General features: G+C 37.2%; 2 protein-coding genes across 2 annotated transcripts; both read right to left on the minus strand.

Annotated features, from left to right (window-relative positions):
* Positions 1 to 296: 296 nt before the first annotated feature.
* On the minus strand, positions 297 to 2,856 carry LOC105040570 (urease accessory protein F). The gene is given in 3 exon segments (XM_010917151.3): positions 297 to 748; positions 751 to 1,325; positions 2,660 to 2,856. Coding segments are annotated over 2 exon segments (720 nt in total). The 5' UTR covers positions 1,292 to 1,325; positions 2,660 to 2,856; the 3' UTR covers positions 297 to 569.
* A 1,093-nt stretch (positions 2,857 to 3,949) lies between these two features.
* Positions 3,950 to 9,415, minus strand: LOC105040572 (ras-related protein RABB1c). The gene is made up of 6 exons (XM_010917154.4): positions 9,169 to 9,415; positions 6,479 to 6,618; positions 5,797 to 5,879; positions 5,452 to 5,656; positions 5,288 to 5,356; positions 3,950 to 4,274 (listed from the first exon to the last, which is right to left on the minus strand). Exons 1-6 carry the CDS (start codon positions 9,212 to 9,214, stop codon positions 4,182 to 4,184), a joined length of 636 nt encoding a protein of 211 aa, XP_010915456.3. The 5' UTR covers positions 9,215 to 9,415; the 3' UTR covers positions 3,950 to 4,181.
* Between the last annotated feature and the right edge of the window lie 3,815 nt (positions 9,416 to 13,230).

Consider the following 13,230-nt stretch of genomic DNA (forward strand, 5'->3'; position numbering starts at 1 on the left):
CTATCGTAGGACAAGTTTATCTCAAAACTTCATATGCATAGATAGTAAAGCCTCTGTCCTCATACTTAAAAGCTACCTTTCCAGAAACATACTGAATCACTCTCATTGTAAGCATATACAAATAAACTCTATTAATTTGCAAAGGAAGAGAATCATCTGTCATTGCATGATATAGAACAAGCAAAATAATGCAACACGTGCAGCTTAGGAGGCCAAATTTTGATGAGAAATATATGCATTAACTAACCCATTGTCTTTAGAATTATTCTGTGGTTTCACATCGACCCACTTTAAGGTATTCAAATATGATAAGTATATGAATCAAGTCATCTTTGTTTAGCCTAGAACATTTTGATAGAGCCAAGTATCAGATTCACTCACTCAGCAAGATGAATACATCTGAATATGCATCATGGAAACTGATAAAATTTATGACATTCCAGAAAACGCACAACCCTAGTTGACTTACATGAAAACTCCCCACCTTAGAAGAAAAAAAGGTAATAAAAAGAAAGCAGGGAAAGCTTTTATGAATGAACAAGACATGAATAGACAACCATGCCAACTTATCAAGAGCAGAATAATCTTGAAAACAGGTATCCATGACAACCCTGCACGATATCAACCAAAGGAGAAGTCTGGCATGCTTCCTCAACAGGGTGATCCATCCATTTCTTTGTCATCTCTTCAGCAACATGAGCAATTTGGTGCTGCAATGCTGATGCACCAAGAGGCCCTATCAGATTCACCTTGTTGCAGCAGAAATAACATCTCTCATTGTTATGAACATGTAGGCCCGCTGTGAAGTACTGCTATCAAAACCAAGAAGACCACATATGAGCCCAAATATCGGTGCATGGTGGAAAGTAGCAGCACCTGAACCCAGGTAAGTATCCCGCATCTGTTTAAGAGATGGAATCTCCACATATACAGATGCGGCCACTCTCAAAAGTGCTGATCCTTGAGATGCTGATGCTTTTCTACTAACCTCATTAGTCAGTGTTGCCTCAAGCAATCTATCTAGGTTAAACCAGGTTTCAACATCAGGAAACTTGTTTGCACAATATACATATGGAAGAAGTAGGCTGCCGGTGTTCTCCAAGACTTGGATAATGTAGAACTTCAAATCTTCAGGGCCCACCACAAAGCGAGCTTGGACAGCAGCCTCAAGACCATAAGAATGAGCAAAACCGCCTGTAGGAAGAATGGAATCTATTAGTTGCCACTGGCTCCACTGTTGGAGGTGGTCTGCAGGTGAAGTTTTCACACTATCAGCATTCATTTCATCCATATCACAGTCCAGTAGACAATTCTGAGCTTGTTCACTATTAAAAACATATAAACGAAGGATTAGATTTATAGGCAAAAAGGATATGCAAGCACAATATTCTTGTGAGATCTAGACAAGTTCACTGCATGAAATGTGCATATCATGTTTCAAAGAATTTTGCTATCTTTTTGTAGGGTGTACCATGTTGAGCACTCAGTGACATAACCAACAGCAAGATTTTTATTGGAATAAAAGAAAATAGCAATAAGGTGATAAGAACTCATAGGATCATTGTTAGGGCTTAGAGGCCATAGCTCAGTTGGCACTAATAATTAAACTCGAATATATTATATCAAACTCAACAAAATCATCAAAAAACATATATAAAATAGGCAGACTTAAGAATTCATGATAAGAGCATATTAAATGAACCTCATGAAGGGAACAGCTGGATCACATTAACAGTTCTTTGCAAACAATTCATTATATCATTTTGACCACTATGATCAGCCTGAATAGTTCCCTTCCAGATAATAAAAAAAAGAAAAAAGAAAGAGATGCAGCATATCAAACAACAAAAAACAGTTTGCATGATCATGTCAATGAATCAAAACAAGAAAATGTCAATGGACTTGGAACTTGCAAGCATGTAGCCTGCTGTGGTCATGAAGGGAATGCTTTCCGATAGATAGAACCAAGGTCTCAAAACAAAATCCAATCATATACCTTCTTCAGGTCCCTTTTTTTCACGTAATAAGTGTTTGTTCTTCACATTAAAATGGCAACATAGGCATCTATTGAGATAATGTCAAACCTAAATCCAATGAATTCGTGAAAAGAAAGTAGCTACCGGTCATCATAAAATTCAATATGAAGATGGCAGCTTCTTACAAAATAATCTCACCCCCCCCCCCCCCCCCCCAAAAAAAAAAAAAAAAAAACAAAACACCGAACACCAAAAAAATAAAAAAATAAAAATAAAATAAAATAAAATCGATCAGCTACTTGGCGAGGAAAGATAGATAGCAAAGATGCATCAAAAGCAATTCACATGATAAAGTATTCAATGGGGCAAACTATTCAGACCCGATCTACGTGCAAAATACATGCGGATATTACAGTTAACAGAACATCAAAAGAATATGAAAACACTTATCTTCAAAACATCCACTACTACAAAATGAAATCTAAAAGCAGGTTTGCTTCGGAACATGAGCACTGAATTATTTTCGAACATGTTGTCCAAAAAAAAAAAAAAGAAAAAGAAATTTCTGGCATGTTGAGAAATTTTGTGCTACCAATGGTCTGACAATATGAAATGAGTAAATGGGTTGGTTATGGAGCGAGATCATGCACGGAAGTTGCAGGAGAATAGGATAGGAGAGATACCTTTGATTTTTCTCTTCCCTCTCTCTCTCCTCTCCCTCTGAGTTTTCTCTCTGAGTTGGTAATTGGTCGCACGAAATCAAGACGCAACAGATTACCAAATCCCTCCCGAAGGGGAAAGATTTGGAAACAAAATGGGCGAAAGAAAATTACATCAGAAAACCCCCTTCCGGATGGCCAGAGATGGGGAAGGGGGTTTCCTACATCGGCCGGACTAATATAGCGGTCAACCCTGCTGGCCCAGCATGCGCGGCCCAAAATCAAGCCCAATCAGTCGGGCCCCGACACAAATTAGACTGCCTTCAGGTGATCCTCACCTGATCCATTTGATCGGGCCGATTGGATCGGGCCATGGTTGTCGGCTTAGCTAACCCAAACTCTGGCAAACCAGTGCAAGGCCCCCAACTTCAGCTCTATAAATTATAGTTTCTGAGAGGAACAAATGAGTCATACTTGAGTTCCACGTGAAATCGGAATGGTAGAAAATCACAGAAATTTTATCATCCGTCAATTCATGCGATTGAAGAGTCGTATAAATTGCTTCAATAATTTACGCGCAGGATTTTAGGAATATTTCCTAGATGGCACCTAATCAATGATCAAATCATAGGTAAAATTTATTCTTGTACTTATATCGTAAAAGGTAATACAACTCTCTGATACGTAACATGGTAAAGGATATCGGACCAACGGACTCACAAACCACTAGCGCAAACTCCGCCCAGTTTTAATCGAAGCCTAAGATTTTAGATCCCAAGCGAAATTTTTAGCTCCATGGTCATGTAACACACAAACACAAATTAAATGACATTCTGGACGATGCTCCTTATAGAAACCTCTGGCATGAATGTTTACATTACACAACCTGACATGTACGCTAACTCACTAAAGCCATCTCTTAAAAGTTACAGGAAAAGATGGACACCGTCCTATCTTCTGTGCAGAGCCATTTTTTTATTTTTCTTAAACATTAAAATTTCTCTAAATGCGGTCAGCCTAGAACACGGTGTATTTATGAGAGAAGCAGATAATATTGGGAATCCAATGTAAACCACACGCACAAAATCGAGGCATTCATTGATTAGAAAAACTATAAATATTTCCATAGTCATATTCCTGCATTATATACCGTTATATTTCAAGCTCTGCATTCTTCTGCCCTCTTTGTCACCTGAAACCTTCCACTTTCCATCATGCATAGTATAGCATGCTAGAGCCGCAAGTCACCGTCCTACGACCTGCCATAGGAAATTAGTTGACCATCTAAAAAAAAAGGACAAATCTAATCACATATGCTTCTCAATCACATATAGATGGCTGGATGATATTCAAACAGTTGCAAATGGATGGACAAAGGTGATAGGAGAGAGGAGACTATACAACGTTTTTCATTTTACTTATGCACGTTACAGAAGTGCAGGCTACAATTGTAAATGGAACAGCAGGAGAACACAGAGAGACTGAATCGAGACAGCCACAGAAGAGGATCCTTCCTAGTAATGGGATCTCATTCTGGGGCAGGTGTTCAACTGCAGCAGCCACCAGCTTGGGAAGAGGAGCCATCTCTACCTCCTGATGGGCCAGGAATTCCACCATATCCAACTTTGATACCATAAGACTGGAATAAGTATGACAGAAAGGTCAATGGTAACACAAGGAAGCAGTAAATAAAATGAACATCAGGTACATACAAAATTCTAGATGTACAAACCAAAGAAAACCATGCCCATCAGGTACATACAAAATTTCTCAAAAAAATGAACCGAAAATAAATGATATTGTGCCAAGGATGTCTTCTCTGGCATACCAACAAAACTATTGGAGAGGCCTTTTTTTTATTTTATTTTATTTTTTAAGGGTAGGGGTAGATGCTTTAAGACATTGAATCACAATTATAATTAGAAACGTCACTAATAAGCTTGCTTGACATCCTAGTGTTCTAGAACTTCATATATCGTCGAGCACTGAATACAGATCTTTATTAAAATTGAAAAGAGAAATATTATAGAAAGTAAGATGAAAAATACATATGAAGTCAATGCTTCATAAGCATACTAATATTGGAACTGGAAACCATATATTTAGTTAATTTATATGATTGTATATAGCATATAACATGAAACTATTTTTTTTTCTGACTGAATAAATATCATGGGTAAAAGAGGACTTGGGTAATTATTCTGAGAGAGGATGCGGCTGATAATTGAATGGCGAACTCCTAAGGTCCACAACAAACATGTGACAAGATACATTGAAGGCCTCATTGGAAGCTCATGTGCAGAAGGTTACGCTCCATTTTTAAGGATTAATGGTGTTGGTATAGGTGGTAGAATTTTTTTAACCATCCACTTAGGAAAAATGTCAATGTTTGGGGATTCTCAAGCCAATGATCATATAGGAAGAGAAGGTCCTCCTGTTGGCAACACATGCAATGATTTCGTTACCTGGATCCAGTTAGTTTCATGTGGTAATACTACCGTATGTACAACATATCACGCCGCATACAGCTGTATGTAAAATAAGTTTATTTCCTTTCTTGTTCATATAAGTTCAAAAGATTGTTGTCATGACTTATGATGTGATGATCCAGTTCAAGCAGAAAATTGAAAGGACAGAAGGAAGAAAACCAACCTCATTTGATACGTCAAAGACCCCATCCTGGATTTTCTTGTAGATTGTTGCTGCTGTGCTAATAAATGCCTGAATGGTTTTAGGTATCAGAAGGGTTAGAAAGTCAAAACAAGATAATAATACTGCACATGATTTGTCATCAAATTTGTAACAATGTGCTCAACCTCCTCAACATTTTGTGCAGTTTTTGCAGAGGCTTCCATAAAGATCAGTCCATGCTCTTTGGCAAACTGCTCCCCTTCCTCTGTGCTGACAGCTCTTCTGTGAGCCAGATCACATTTGTTCCCAATCAGCATTATTGTCATATTAGCATTTGCATGTTGCCTTGCATCTTCCAGCCAGTTTGCAAGATGATTAAACGTCTCCCTCCTGAAATTGATATTGTGAAAAAGTTAAGGGCTTTGCTTGAATTCCTTACATCATGAAAGAAAAAAGAAGAGGAACAAAAAGAAATATTTGAATTGGCACCAAAGTCACCCATTTTAGAGAAACTTGAACAACAGAAACACCTGGTAATGTCATAAACTAGCAGCGCACCAGCAGCCCCTCTATAGTAGGACCGTGTAATTGATCTGAAGGATTCTTGGCCTGCCTGTAACATGATAGGTTTTTTTATGAGATTCCTGAGCAAGGGTTGAAACTGAGTACTTGAAACAATAGTGTAACAACATACAAGAAGAAGATGATGAAGAAAGAGAAGAGGATCGTAGAATACATAACTGAAGTTGAGCTATTGCAAGTCTAGTTATATAAACCTGGTCTTTTATTCAAACATCATATACCATAACAACCTTGATCTTGGCTGTTATCAGACTATATTTGATATTTCACACATCTTGAAAGCTATAATATTAGTTTCACCAGTTCTACAAATCATTCGAGTTATTTAAGTTATTGTGCTATTATATTAAAATGATGGAAACACAGAAGCATAACAAAGCACCAGAGTCCACGGCAAGTCAGCATAAGTTGTGTAGCATGTGGGAAAGATAAAATAGCTTGCCTTAGATAATTTTTCTGAAATAAACAGCATTTCTAGCAAAAATTTCCTATCAAACTTATAAAGAAAAGACAACAATAAACAGTTATTCATAAATAATAACTACATTAAAACAGTTAATACTATAAATAAATTTTATCTACATCCCCACTAAAGGCACACTTGAGCACAGCAAGAACATAAAAACCAACCGTATCCCATATCTGCAGCTTTATGGGCTTGTTGTCAATTGTAATCATCCTAGCTCCAAACTCAACACCAATAGTCAAGTCATGCACAGGTTGGAAGCGCTTGTCAGTGAATTGCAATAGCAGGCATGATTTTCCAACCCCTGCACAAAAATCAAAGTGCAGACATAGCAAAAGCACATCGTAAAGATCAATAAACACAAATTTGCTAGAACAAATGACAAAAAGAATGCTCTAGAGAACTCAATGTTATAGGACAAGAAAATAATATAGCAAATGGCAAAACAAATACTCAGGAGTGTGGTAGGATGCCTGGTTTTTATGAGAACATGCTACGACAAAAACATAACAATAAATAAGTTTCACAAATAATACCATAAAGTTGCTTTCCATATAATCAATTTGGAAAAGTTATTTCATATTAATCCTGAAAATTAAATCTGTGAAATATAGAATACTGCCTTTTTGTAAAACTTGAAACCAGTCATAAAATACAGGCAATCAAACAACCTCAACTGATAATGCATATTATTGCCTCCATCCAAGACTTTTCTATCAAGGAGATCCCAATGTTACAAAAACAACATAAGGTGTGAAGGTGCCAGAGTAAGAATCATAAATGGTACAGGAAGTTCTTGTAACATGTATGAAGCAGATATAGAAGAGGCAAAGGACGGAGCAATTTGAACTACTTCTATAATATAGAGTGCGAAAAAAAAGGGAAAAGGATTGTTTTGATACAAAACTGCACTATCAAGATAGTGAATTTCTTGGTCTTAGACCATTGACATAATAAATGACTTCTGATTCATCCAACGTCTTCTCCAAGCAAACCCCATATCACCCTTAGGTTTACTTCAAGAGTGAAGATATTCGCCATGTTAAGACAAGGAATGAGGGAGGCTCAAATCAAGATTCAAATCTTAAGTAAATCTGGAATCAATAAAATACTTCGGCAAAATGTCCGGTGGTGCTCTGCTGTTTTCTGAAAATAATCTTTGAAATATGATAAATCGAATTTCTTCGCCTTTATCTTTGAGTCTCTAACTGACATTGATAACAAGGTTTTCATTGTGAGATAATTGGACTCCTAAATATTTTTAAAATCCAAAGATTTTAAGTGAAGAGGCCCCAGTTCACCCCTTCTTTTTAATTGCAAGAGATTTTCAGACAAAAAAGTCTAAGAAGTCGAAAAGAAGGAATTATAGGTTTTCATTGATGCGGAATCAGATCCACGTTCAATTATGACAATTCATCCTAGTTTGTCACACAGTTATTATAACTATTGAAATCCAATTTCCTTCTTAACTGTTTTGAAAATATATTATGGTTCAAGGTGAATTTTTATATGAACTCTTTGGCATGAATAAGAACAGATGGAAGAACGCTTCTACTTTCAGGGGACTTAATGCCATCAGGTTCTTGTATATAAGTCGAATTAAACTTTAAGTATTTCATAATCTAAAAGAGCTTAATATATTTAATGTAATTCTTTATGGACAAAGAAGCTTTTGTTTTGTTAATTGTGTAGCATGCGCTATCATTAGTGAGAACCATCACCATAGGAATTGCAAGTTCTATAGAAAAGCCACTTTGTGCTGTGTTGAGGAAGAGTCCCACATCTGCTTCTCCAATGTGCTATCTTTTGAAATTTATGGTGTAGGTTCAGTGAGAAGATCCTCGAATCCAGGCATTGCCATTAGGTGGGAAATTTAGGAAAGAGAGAAACATCTTCAAGAATGGATGCAGATACATCAATCAGGGTCTTGTCTGGGGTGGCATACAATTTCAGACACCCTATTTCTTCTTTTCTGTTTTTGATTGCTTCCAGGTCTTTTGGTTGTTATCATGTTGTTATAACAATGCCTGACTAATTAATTCCAAATTAAACTTGCCAAATTCTAAAAGAAGACAAGAAGAAAGTAAGAAAAACATGGCATTACTTGAAGATTTGTAAATGAAGACCATATTTAGCACATCAATCACCAAAATTTGAAGTTCAAGAAGGCAAAGAAAATACAACCCAGAGTTTTTAATTACCCACAAATCAAAAGAAAACAGAAGGAAAGGAAAAGAAGGAGAAGAAAAGAACATCAAAAGGAGAAGCAAAGGGAGCATGAACTAGAACAAAAAGCTTGTACAGATCCAAAAAATATTTTTTTTACTATCCACGCTGTGTCAGTGATCACAAATGCAGCAAACGTACAAACACGTTCTCCTCATAAAAGTCCAAACCTAGGAACCCATTCAAGATCTCCCCAAGAGAACGAGTCCAAGGTCATATGATACACCATCATGAAACATACAACGATTAATGGAAATCTTTTTTTGTGAAAAAAAAATGATTAATGGAAATCAAATGCATTCTAAGTTTCGCTAAGAATCAAAAAAAGGAATTAAAAAAAAAAAATCATCCAACACATCCAAATTCTCATCTTTTTCCAATTACTCACAAAACAACGTGACAAAGCAATTCCCTAAAAATCAAAACAATGAGTAAACTGTAAATAATTCATCATATAAATAAATCAGAGCAATCGATCCCTACTAAATATCCAATCCCCTTTCCCAAACTCCAAATAAATCAACCCTAGAGTCCTTCATTCCCTTCGATTCAATCATAATTCGATACCCAAGATCCACAACCAATCAAATCGTAAAGAGAAACCTAGCGATCAGAATCAAAAGAATACCCGTATCTCCAATTATGATATACTTAAAGAGGTAAGCGTACGACATCCTTCCTCAGATCTCGAGGGCTCTCCTCCACCTCCTCTTCCTCGGATCTCGACCTCCAACGAGACGAAGACGGCGGAGAAGACGTGCGTCAGTCGGCACGGAGACAACGAGACCGGAACCGAGCCTTCGGCAAGGCGCTGCTTCCTTAATTCTTTATCATTTGTTTTTCGCTTAATCTTTGGCTGTCCTCATTAATTAGTTACCGGCCTTAAAAGGGTCTCCTTCCGTGGCTACAGATATTGTATTATAATGGTAACTATTCTGTCTTTACCCAATACAGGCGCATATACGGGGGATAACGGCCTCCCTTCATCTAATCTTGAATTGTTTAAATACAAGGAAGTAATGCGGTCAATAACTACTAGCGCATTGGATCATGTCCATCTAATAATTAGACATTGTTAGGGCACAAGGATGGGCTTTCAAATTATCAATACAAAGAATGAGGATTTACATGCTACGACTTCTCGTTTGTCTGTTGGACTTTCTTTGGAGAAGGCAACATCTTATCTTCTATCACTTTGTATCTTCGTATCTTCCGTGCCTTGTTGGGAGTAGGAATAGAAATCGATAAGAGAATATCCATTCACATCTATATAATCATATTTAAATTATATAGCACTTATAAATTAAAAAAAAAATAAAATAATTATATTAATATGTTATTAACTCGATTTATCATCAACTTAATAATATTTTTGATTCTATGATCATAAAATTTGATAATCTAATTTATATCTATATTTTTGTTTGTATTTTTAATATATAATTTGTATCCATATTCTTTTAATATTCGACTATCATCCATATTAGTGGTTACATTCATCAAATAAAATACATATAAGTATGGATATATAGATATCCGATTTGATTTCAGCTTTAGTGTTAAGAAAATTGACTTTTTATATAATTATCTCACTAATCTGCCAAAATAGTTGAAGACCTTCAGCTTTGAATTTGTATAGATAGCTTGGATGGCGCTAGGATTGGCATCCCTCTTGCCAACCCATGTTGCAAGGAGTTCCATAAAGTTCAAGTTATTACTATTAGAATATGTCACATATAATTATTATTTTATTTTTAATTAAAATAAATTTATATAAATAAATAATTAAATAGGTACTAAGGCAAGATTTTGAAACTTTGATTTCTTTCAATTTTATTATTTAATAAAAATATATAAATAAATAATAAATAAATGTTAGATGAAGGATTTTTTTTATGCTTTTGCTACGGTACTTCAAAGATTAGTATTATCATTTTCCTTTAGAAAAAAAATCTGACCATTCGATTAAGAAATAACGATTACAAAAAGGGCATCGACTCTTTTTCGTAGCCAATGACGATCATGGCTGGTGCGGGTAATTTTTTCAACACCAAGAAGTAAATTAGTAGAAAGTGGATTGGTTGGGGCAGTAAAATTTCATAACGTTGGGAGTATTTTGAATGTCGATTTCTTCCTCATTTTCGATCCCACACTTTTCTCATTCTCGATTTCTCTCTTATCATCGAGAAATATTGAAGAAGAGGCACTAGATCATGACAAGCGGATATTAATGCTCGTCGATGATCGTAGAGGATGTGTCATCTTTCTATTGGTATTCGTCGACGGCATGCGGTGCAGCCACGATATCGAGGATTCACGAGATTATTACCCGATCGGTCTTGTCTGCCAGAGCATGTCATCAACCCCGACACCCCCCCCCCCCCCCCCAACAACATTTGACCACTGTTCCAGTCTGATGGGCCTATTGGCTAGAGCACAGCTTTCGTTTGCCTGAATAAACTTTTTTTTTTGCTTGATGTGGTGCCACTATTTGATGAAATGCCTTAAAATCTGTTAGATGTTCAATTCTCATCTAAAGGTAATTGGTGATGGTGGACATCTAAATGAATGCCTATATTACAATCCCTGGTGGAGAACATAGGCTTAGTTTGTGTATATAGTCTTTTCCGCTAGATAACATACCACTGTCTGATGAAATGGCTTTCGAAATTTGTTGGATGATAGTTTTAACTATCTTTATTTTTTTTTTCTGAGCAATTATATCTATATCAATTTTGGATGGATAACTACACATGGGTTGAAATGATTTTTGTAGGATCTGGCTTGCTCGAGCAAATGTTGGGTTTGAGCGTTTAGCCTTATAAAGATGTGATGTAGATTTGGCATAGTCGTTCAATGGCTCTGCCAACAAATATGATGTGGATTTGGCTATGTTTATCTCTTATTTATTCTATATTTTGTTTTTACTTTGAGCAGGAAAAGTGCAGGAGAGAGCTTTAGAGCTCTTGAATGTATATCCATGCAGCTTCAAACACATCAACACTTGAACAAACTTGGAAATGAGTCTTTCTTCTAAGACTTGTTCGGCCCAGTCAAGGCTGCTAAATAATTTTGACATTGTAACTTGATGGTGTTTGTGGTATCCTTGTGGTTGCTTTTTAACATCATACTTTGTCGGTCAGTCCGTTCAGAGAAAATCACATAATACTATCATTAGAATTTTATGTGCTGCTCCCATAATTCAAAGCTAAGAGATGTAAATTAAAATCATATCATTCTCAAATATAAATTCTACAAAATAGAAACTACTGTGGTAATTTCTCACAGTCTAATGATGGCAGTGCCTTGACAGAAAATGACATTACAAATCTACCACAAGTCACCCTCAAGCATAAAAAGGAAATAGTAATAGCTTAAACATATACCGTCATCAACCAAATCATTCCCGATGATTCAAAATTTCAACAAAAGAATATCTGCGGTATAACTTCTATTGCCCGTAACTTCTAGATCCAACTGAAAAATTTAAGTTTCAACACTGTCTACAGACAGGTCATAGCTTGCGAGCAAGTACCAAACCAAACTTGGGAGTCCTATCCAAGGCCTTGGTGTCAAACTTAGCATAGATGGTTAGAATTGTTAGGCTTCAGCTCATGCTATAGAGGTGCTGTAGGATCAGATCATACAAGATACAGTAAAAAAAATAATAATAAAATAAAAAATACAATATAAATACGTAGATCGACTTCAAGCCTACCTCTACGAGGCGTGCAAGCTTCACTATGATAGAATAAAACAAAATCAATACAAAGAACTCACCATTCAACTTTTGTACAAGAATCTCTCAACAAAAAAATCTCAAAACTCTCATAAAAGCTCTCTGAAATCTTTTTTGAAGCTTTTTGCATCTCCAAATTCACCAGCTCTCCAACGTAACTGACGGCTCGTAAATCGGAGTTATATAGACTCCAGAAACTCCAAAATACTGTTATATTATGAAACAGAATCTCAATCAAGTCTAGAACCATCCGTAGCCATCCGATCGTGATCGACTCGCACCAAGCCATCGATCGTGCAAAATAGCCTCTAATCACGTCAGATTGAGTTTCAGCCATTCGATCGTAATCGCTGTGATATGAACCGTCGGATTGCGCAAAAAATCTTCTGGATCATGCGTGGACCGCGTGTTCGATCCACACGGCCCCATGGACCGCCCAGTGCCTCGCGGTCCATGGTGGACCGAGGACGGCCTGGTGCCCGCACGCATGCTGGGCCGCCCATGCGCACGCCGCATGGACCCAGCACGCGCACGTCTCCCTGGGCCCGCGAAGCCGCCGCCGGCCCCGTCGGCCCACCGCCGCCTTGTGCACCGTGCCACCGCTCTGAGCCTACTTTCAGTGTATCTTCACCATCTGGACTATGTTTGAGCTATTCTTGAGCTCATTGGACTCCGTTCGTCGTCCTGAACCTCGCTGTGGGCTCAATATGGATCGAATCTGAGACGTATTTTCTAATAATCTTCATCTTGACTCGATATTCGACTTCATCTATCTCTGAAGCCTGTAATCCGTCTCACTCCCACACCCTGGGGCATCCTTGTTATCTCATGGATGGCAAACATAGGAGTCGAGCCAGGTCGCTCGATCCCACCTCCATTATGGGCTATGTTCACTCTGACCAAAGATCTGCTCGGGAAGTCTCCTACGGCAATAACATCTCACTCTGCGAT

This window comes from Elaeis guineensis, chromosome 3 (genome assembly GCF_000442705.2).
Source record: "Elaeis guineensis isolate ETL-2024a chromosome 3, EG11, whole genome shotgun sequence".
Lineage (NCBI taxonomy): Eukaryota > Viridiplantae > Streptophyta > Magnoliopsida > Arecales > Arecaceae > Elaeis > Elaeis guineensis.